Source organism: Elephantulus edwardii, unplaced genomic scaffold, assembly GCF_000299155.1.
Source record: "Elephantulus edwardii isolate Elephantulus edwardi_28Jun2011 unplaced genomic scaffold, EleEdw1.0 scaffold00260, whole genome shotgun sequence".
NCBI classification, from domain to species: domain Eukaryota; kingdom Metazoa; phylum Chordata; class Mammalia; order Macroscelidea; family Macroscelididae; genus Elephantulus; species Elephantulus edwardii.
In genome coordinates, this window is record NW_006400010.1 from 714,522 (window position 1) to 723,240 (window position 8,719).

Genomic DNA, 8,719 nt, shown 5'->3' on the forward strand with positions numbered 1-8,719 from the left:
CTAAAATTTTTTTTAAATGACCTTATACTGTCCTTTTTTTTCTGTAGACTTTAAAATTATTCCGCTTAAAAAATGAGATAACTTCATTACCACTTTCACAGCTAGTTCGTGGTTTCTGATAATAACTGATTTTCAGGAATTGAGATTTTTTTTAAAAATGAGATGGTCTCATTTTTATTTTTTCATCTTGGAAAACTTTATTCTACTTAGCCGCCCCCCCCCCTTGCTTTTTGCTGCCTTTGGAGTAAAACTGATAATTGTGATCATGGAAAAAATACAAAACAACAAACTAACCAACTTGGAGAAGATGACCTTGGGTTTTTTTTTCCCAGCTTAATAGTGTACATGGTTCTTTGGAGTACTTCAATGTTTAAAGTTAAGTAAATGAAGAAGATCAAGAATATTGTTGAAACTCAGTATCAAAAGGAAATGATTGTGTGTAACAGCTGTTAGTATACCTAAAAGGGCACCACTAATGGTGCACAGGGTATGAATTATTCACACCGCCCTTCATGCTGTGGAATGATCAGAAGGCCCCTCTTTAATGAGTCTTTTTCTTGGCTAGGAGTCTCTTTTTAGATTTGTTGTCTACCAGATGCTCGTTTTGGGGGTGAAAGAAAGGGGTCTTTACAAAAGTTAAGGGTGAGATGATTCTACTTTTCTTCATTGTCAAAGAGAAAACTGTTAAGATTTTAGATCTTAAATCCTGTCTGTGGGCTTGAAGGCCCTTATTCATATTAAATGGCCTACCTTTGGATTCTGTGCAGAGTTGAACTGATTGAGCATCTTTTTTTCTCTACCTTTCTCTATTTCACAGAAACAGAAAACTATTTAACTAGGACATAACTGGAGAGATTTCTAGTAATTGGACTGAGAGGCTGAAAGGTTATATATTGCAGCACCTTAACTGGCCTCCCAGTAATGGTTGCTTTACAGGTAGATTCTGGTGAGCTAATCTAACCTGACTGAGGGCTGGGAAAAACTGGGGAGTAGGGTGTGGGACAACATCTTTCAAGTTTCCAAGCTATTGTGAGCAGGGAGAATAATCTGACCGTTAAGCATTAATTTTCCATCAAAGTTTGTATTGCCAGTCTGGAAAACATGAAGAGTTAAGAGAAACTAGAATGACATTTTGTTCAGTTGCCATATATCTCTTTGATACTTTACTCACATTAATAATTGAAAAAGGAGTAATAATTCTAGGCCAAGGATGTGGAAATGGCTATTAAATGGCTTCTTAGTTTATTATGCATTTTAGGTGTCAACATTTGTTGTCTAAGAATGGGCGAATGCTTGTGGGATGCTTTTCTTTAGCAGTATTTAGTTTGGTTCAGTGATTGGTTCTCTATATTAATAAGGAGGTGTGTTTGTAGGGTATGTGTGTATATATATGTGTGCATATATGTAAAAATATATAAAAACAACATTCACAGACACATTCACATTTCACATAAGAAGAAAAGATGTGGAGGCACTTGGATGTAGCAGAAGACTGGAGCCGCACAATCTGATTTTCTCATTGTACATGCCTTTAGTTCTCTTCCGTTTTCATGAGTTTTTGTTACATTAGCTGGGGCAGGCACCCTGTTATGTGATCTGTATTAAAGGAATTCACTGGAGATGAAAGCCTAATAATTTCCATGTGTCAGGCATAAATGACTTTAAGGAAAAGGTGTTCATCTGTGTTAATATAGATGGCTGAACTCAAATACTGAACTATTGAACTTTTAAAAAACATTTTGTTAAATGGTGGTATGCGATTGACTTCTCTCATGACTTTCTACGTGCTTCAGTTTCTCTTTTCTTGACTAGTAGGTGCTGTTTATTCATGGAATTAAAATTTTATCAGTCTTAACAAAAAATAATCAGGAGGAAAGTACATCAGAGTTGGTTGCAAGGGTTAATGATTAAGTTGGACATTAGCGGAGTTTCCTTTTTGTAAAGAAGTAGGACTGTAAGAGTGTTGTTTACCAGACAAAACCAGTGGGATATGGGGGCTTGGGTGGATCAGGAAAGAGAATACTTTTATTAGAATTTCTAAAAGAAATCCCATCTAAGTTCTGATGCAGGGAGTTTGGGAATATTTGATGGGGTAAACATATCACTGTGTTTACAAGTGGCTATCTTGTGGAAAACCTTAGCTTGTCATGTTGTCAGTACCTCACCATTTAGACTGGAAACCACAGGGCTACTCTAAAGTTCTAAAATAGATACATGAAATATAATGTGTACAGCTTGAATTATTTTCCAGGATCCAGAGGGCATTATGAAGCTTTGATCTCATACCTGCCATCAAGCCAAAAACCCAAACACACTGCCTTCAACTTGTTTTCCACTCACTGACCCTCCATCAAGATTTCTTTAAGGGAGTTGACTACCCAATCTTCTCCCTTGGAGCAGCTGGTAGATTTCACTATTGACCTTTTGGTTGGTACTGCAACATGGTGGCAGCTAAGCTACCAGAGCTCTTTATACTTGCCATAGACGAGTGGAATTACAGGCAATTAACTCTTAAGCTCTTCTGCATATAAGCTTTATGTTTTTTTTTTCCAGAATACATTTAGATTGTATCCATATAAGTGGAGTCGGTATGTTGCCTTTCCTCTTTCAGTTAGGACATTTAGATGTGTGAATCATGTGATGCAGATGTGAGACTATGCTTTTTCTTATAAGGTTTTTTTTTCAGGCCTAAAAATTATTAGACTCCCTCCCAACAAAATTATAGCCATATTTTAGTATCTTTTATTATGCATAACAGAAAGTGGCTATGATTTCAGCAATACTTTTAAAATCAATTTCTCTTATTAGTCACACCAGCATCTAAATTTAATTGTAGTATATACATACTTGTAAGATACATTATTTATTCAGATGGAAAGTAATGTTTATACATATTTCTTGCAATAAAAGTCTTGCAGATCTTCAAAACCCCTGGGTTGTGAATCACTCATGTAAAGAGGGTTTATGTATGTCCAGAGAACTACCAACTCCTATAGGAAAGTCTGGGGACAGATTTGAAATCAGTTGTATCAATCCATTTTGAAAGCCAAAAAGGAAGTATTTCAAATGTCTTGAACTGAATCTTGAGATCAGCAGAATAAATATGTTCTTTGGAAGCATACCTTTTGACTTATAGTTGCTTTTTTTGTTCTGCTTAAACAGAGTTCAAGTCAGAGTTAATAATACAATGCTCTTGAATTTCTTAACAAGTTTAGGCAACACTCCTGTGTCCTTTATGTAGATTTTCTTGTATAAACTATAATTAGGATAGCACAATTGGTGAAACTACCACTGTAATTGGGGCCCATCTTTGGGAGACTTCCACTGTTTATTTAATGCTGAGTGACATTAGAAGATTTTTTTTTAATTGTAAAGGAAACATATCTATGTGAACTTAGAATGTAGATAGAGACTTGTGCCACATTTCCTTTCCAAGGTGGAAGGTTCATCCCATCTTTGTGACATAACTTTCTTATAAATCTTTACCCTTTTTTTGGTATTTTTTTTCATGCTTGCACATTTTCTTCCCCCTCCCCTTCCTCTAGCCCTCCCCACAATGCACTCCTTGATTCAGATTGTTGTCATATGTATTGTTGTCATTTTTCGGAGGGACCTGAAGAAAGAGAGACAAAGCAAGGCACAGGAGGCCAGAGCAAGAGCTAAGGCCTCGAGGTTTATTTTTCTCAGCATTTGTAGAGAATACAAGCATTCCATTACTATCAGTATAATCAAACTTACTGCTACACAGCAAACCATTATCTCAAAGACCCTAAAGTAATATATCTAACAGTTATCTCTGGAGCCAGAAAGGAATGTGTCCTTGAATATCTAAGAATCAGAGCTTTTTATTCAGAAGATCCTAAGAAACACAAAAAGCTTATCTCTATCTTCTTCAAATTCTCAAGGACAGTTAATCTGTATTTGCCACAAGCTCTCAAGGACTTTAGTTTTTCATTAATTAAGCCTTCACAGCAGCTCTTGTGGGTTTTATGAGGTCTCAAGAATGCACTCTGTATTTTGGGATGAGTCTGCCTGCTTGTCCAGGAAGCTGTTTTCAGTTAACTTCCTGCTGAGTGTTCTCAAAGCAGTACTCTGGACTCAGACACTGATAGTCAATCAAGGCACAGTGGCTTCAGAAACTCTAATGTATAATGCATAATCATGTCTATTCCTTTCAGACAGTTCTTCTATTCATCTGTTCTAATACAGTGTTCATTAACTATCCACTCTTGCCCCATTTTATCCCCAGTTCTCAACTGTCCCATTCTGTAACAGTGATATTTTATACTGTTATTTTGTGACTGAGCTATTTCTTTTTACCTTAAAAAAATGTTGTTGTTATGTGCCGTCGAGTCGCTTGCGACTCATAGCGACCCTATGTACAACAGCCCTAAACTCCGCTCTGCCCTGTGCCAATCCGCACTGTCTCTGACACTCCCATCCCAATTATCCCAGTCACTGAATCAATCCACCTCATAGAGGGCCTTCCTCTCCTGCGCTGTCCCTCCACCCTCCCAAGCATGATGTCCTTCTCCAAGGACCTGTCTCTCCTCACAACATGTCCAAAGTATGTTAGACAGAGCCTCAGAATCCTTGCCTCCAAGGAGCCACCCGGTTTAACCCTTTCCAGGACAAATCTGTTTGTTTTCCTAGCAGTCCATGGTATTCTCAATACTCTTCTCCAGCACCACAGCTCAAAGGCATCAGTTCTCCTTCTATCCTTGGTCATTGTCCAACTCTCTGATGCATAACAAGTGATTGCAAAGACCATGGCCTGTATCAGATGCACCTTAGTCTCCAGAGAGACACCATTGCTCTTCAGTACTTTGGAGAGGTCCCTAACAGCAGACTTTCCCATGGCAATGCGCCTTTTAATTTCCTGGCTGCTGGTGCCAAGACTGTTGACTATGGAGCCAAGCAAACTAAAGCTGTGTACAATCTCAATCTCTTCACCATCCATCCTGATGCTGCCAATTGGTCCAGTGGAGAATCTTTGTCTTCTTGACATTGAGCCTCAATCCATATTGTAGGCTGCAGTCCTTGACACTCTGCAGCAGGCGCTTCAGGTCCACTTCTAAAAAAATGTGGCCATAATAAAAAGGCTAGCATACATAAGCTATGTAGCAAAAGATTCAAGAGAATATGATGTAGTGGAGAAAGTCAGTTTTTTACATTAGAATTCAAATGGTCCTGGGTTCAAAACAATCTCTTATTGCATAGTCCTCAGAATGATCCTTTGAAACAGAAGATAGAGCAGGCAATGCCCTGTTCCTTGTTTATCCCTGTAAATGGAAATAGCATCTCAACATTTCATTTGTCTGTGGGCACAGCTGGTGTGCTACAGAACCAGGATTTGAATCTCTGCCATTGGACTCTCTGCCCGGTCTCTTATCTCACAATAGGACACTGAGTCTCAATTTCTTAGTTTGAGGTTTAAGACCATCCCTCATAAGCATCTTATCTATTTTAAGTCAGTCTCTCTCTTTACACAAACCTCAGCTCCTGCCTTTCACAGGTCTTTGCCAAGGATCACAAGTTAAGTCTCTGTTTGTGGCCTGCAGTTTAGCTCCAGATAAATTATTCATAAAATTTCTCCTACCAGGAATATCCTAACCCCCTCTTCTCTCTGCTAACTGTGGCAAGAAGCCATCTTTCCAAAGAAGAAGACAAGAAAAGAAGATAAGAAAAGGCTGCTATGGATTTTTATTTGAAAAGAGAAATCATCAGAGGTTGTATTGAAGCTGGATCATCCTAATCCATGCATCTAGTCTGCACAAATCTTCCAGTGGTGCTATGCCCAAAGGCCTCGAGCACTAAAGTCAGTTTTCCTCATTTTCATACCATGTCAGTCACTGGGTCTGACTCTCCTCTCATGCTTATCTTTGCGTATTTTCTCTTTTTTATGGCATTAAATTAAAAAGTTATTTTGAAAACTTTATTCATTTGATTTGCTTGCTTATTTTACTGTGTTATGTGTGTGAGGGTGGGAAGAGAGGGAATTATGATGGGATAATAAAGTGTATCTTAGAAAAACCAAACTCATTGGCATTTTGATTCTGACTCATAGCAACTTTATAGTATATAATATAGAATGTTGGGTTCTCAAGGTTGTAAACCTTTACTAAAGCTGGCAGATGTTGCTTTCTGTGTAGGGCTGGTGGATTTGAACCATCAAGCTTTCCATTAAGAGGTCCCATGTGGTCTAGCAAAACACCAGTGTTTCCCCCAAAGTACCTAGTTAATTGACTTGGACAGGTCCATGGGTGCTGACGAAGCGCTGCGGCGTTCAGAATCCACCAGCTTCACACATGAACCTCAAGCTTTCATCTAAGCAGCTGAACCACTAAGCGCACCTAAAAATCATGCAACTTGTTAAGTGCTTTTGAGTCAACTATGAACAACAGATCAAAACTTTGTCCTGTCCTGTGCCATCATCAGTCTCTGCCATGCTGAAGCCCATTGTTTGAAGTTCCTGTCATCCAGTATTTGAAAAGTGTATGCACTTCTGTTAAAGCTAGTCTGTTCTTACTGTTGTATGAGGTGGGAAGAAAGGCCGGCTTGCAGGAGTGAGGAGGGAAGGCCAGGTGTCTGCATTTGCTCCACCTTGTAGTCTCCAGTTTCTTGCTTGCTTAATGTGTTTACCTGGGTGCCTTCCGTAGTCCCTTCTGTTTTATTGAGAAAGATACCAAGCTAATGAGAATCAAGTCTGTCTTGCTGTAACTTTTTGGCGTTTCTTCTGGCACAAGGATTAGAAAACTACAAAGAAAAAGAGTTTATATTACATCTCTTGATTTGGAATATCAACAAAACTTTCTGATGTAATAAAGAATGACTTGGCCTGGAATATGTATTTGATGGGCCCTTAAGACTTAAAAAGGCAATGGGAAAAAAGAAAAAAAAAAGGCAATGGAAAAAGAAAGAAGATATGTATCTGTTGAGTCTTATTCCAGAAACTGGGTTTGTAACTTGAGTAAATCTGAAAGACTCGAAGTTGAGGAAGGAAGCCAATTTTGATTTCTTTTCTGGAGGGTAAGACATGAAATAATTTGCCACTCAGGAAGTTTAAGATGGGTCCTACTTCTGGAACAACATGGTTGACAAAATGACAGGGATATTCATTGCCATTAACTTCATGAGCTGAATGAGGCAAGAGACCTCTTCATCCTTTTCTTCATGTGTGAGCATACCCTGCCCCTAAAGGACAACTAAGGTGGCCACGGTTTACTGCTCATTTCTTGGGATGCTTGCTGAAGGTCCTTTTTGACATACCTTGAACGATCACCAGGCTGGCTGCCAGCATCTCCCAGGTCTTTTCTTGCCAGAAACCTGAATTGAGAATGCTTTTACTGTGGCTGTGCTCAGAGTGTTGTCTTTGTTTCAGTCCCTGCACAGTGTAGTTTCCTGTTTCTGGTTCGAAAGAGAAACCAATAGGTTAGGCAAAGATTTCAGAAATCCTGAAGACTTTTGCATCCTCTCAGGTCTCTTGCCACCTGCAAGGACACCTCCCAGCCCAACTAAATTATCAAGTATCTAATATTTGTAGATGGTGGTGATGTGCACGTGCAGTAGTAAATGAATAGGGAATCTCATTGGGATGCAAGTAGATTTTGAAGGAAATAGAACTGCTCTATAGGGTTTACAGAAGATCTTTTAGAAGCAGACTACCTCCTGCAGTATTGCTGTGTAGATTAAAACCACAACTTTTGGGCTGTTCATGCTGGAGAATCAGCAGAAGTGATTTAGCCATTTGAATATTTCAGTGTCCTCAAATCTTATTTACAAACCATTTTTCTGGAATGGGCTGAGCAGTTTAGCTGAAGTTAAAATTTTGGACTTATAAATAGATCTGTATTTCCCTCCATTTATTAGCTGGGTGAGTTTACAGAATGATCATTGAGCCTGAGTTGTCACAAGGCATGAACATACCTCAAAAGGCCATTAAGATTAAGTGAAAGAATCAATGTATTTCTTAGCACACTACCTAGTACCTATTAAGCCCTCAGTAAATGGTAGACATTATTGTTTGCCGTTGAGTCAGAACCCGCCTAGAGCTGACCCTCCAGCAGATTTTCAGAAGCATCAAATCCCATGGCAATTGATGGCCCATCTTTCTCAGAGCAACTGTGAACTATGTGGATTTGAACTATGTACCTTTGTGTTGGCAGTGCCATTCCTTATCACCAAGTCATCAGAGCTCCTCTAGACAATATTATTGCCTAGCAAAAATAAGCTTGTTGGCACGTTTTCATGTATGTTGACTAATCATTTATGTATACTGAGAAGATGAGGAAAGACATTCTTTTGAAAGGGTCATCATAAACGTTTTGAGAAAACAGGAATACTAGATTATAAGGAGCAAAGGATGCATTGTACCTCATTCTATTCTCCAAGGCTTTTACTTTAGATGCACAATAAACATTGTTGGCTAGATGATGGAGAATGGAGCTCTGGTGGCCTAGTGGCAAGAAGCTGTGCTGAAATCCCAAAGGCACACAGGTTGAGGCCACCAGCTGCTCAGCAGAAGGATGGCAATTTCCTCCCATGCAATTAACTGCCTCTGAAAACCTGCCCAGAGGGTATAGTACACAACAACAACAGATGATGTGGAACTGAGTCAATCAGTGCAGATTGACTGGAAATGGGAATTTATTTTTTTTCCCCAAGAAGCAAACTTTTTTTTTAATTTAGTTTATTTATTTTTCATTTCAATGAACATCTA

The 8,719-nt window shown here is 38.9% G+C and overlaps 1 protein-coding gene across 1 annotated transcript in view; it reads right to left on the reverse strand.

Annotated features, from left to right (window-relative positions):
• Positions 1 to 7,228: 7,228 nt before the first annotated feature.
• The window catches only part of CD160 (CD160 molecule), a 78,143-nt gene continuing 76,652 nt past the window's right edge, over positions 7,229 to 8,719 (reverse strand). The window contains exon 4 of the mRNA XM_006899540.1: positions 7,229 to 7,407. Coding sequence (XP_006899602.1) covers positions 7,229 to 7,407 — 179 coding nt within the window. The remainder of the gene's footprint in view (positions 7,408 to 8,719) is intronic.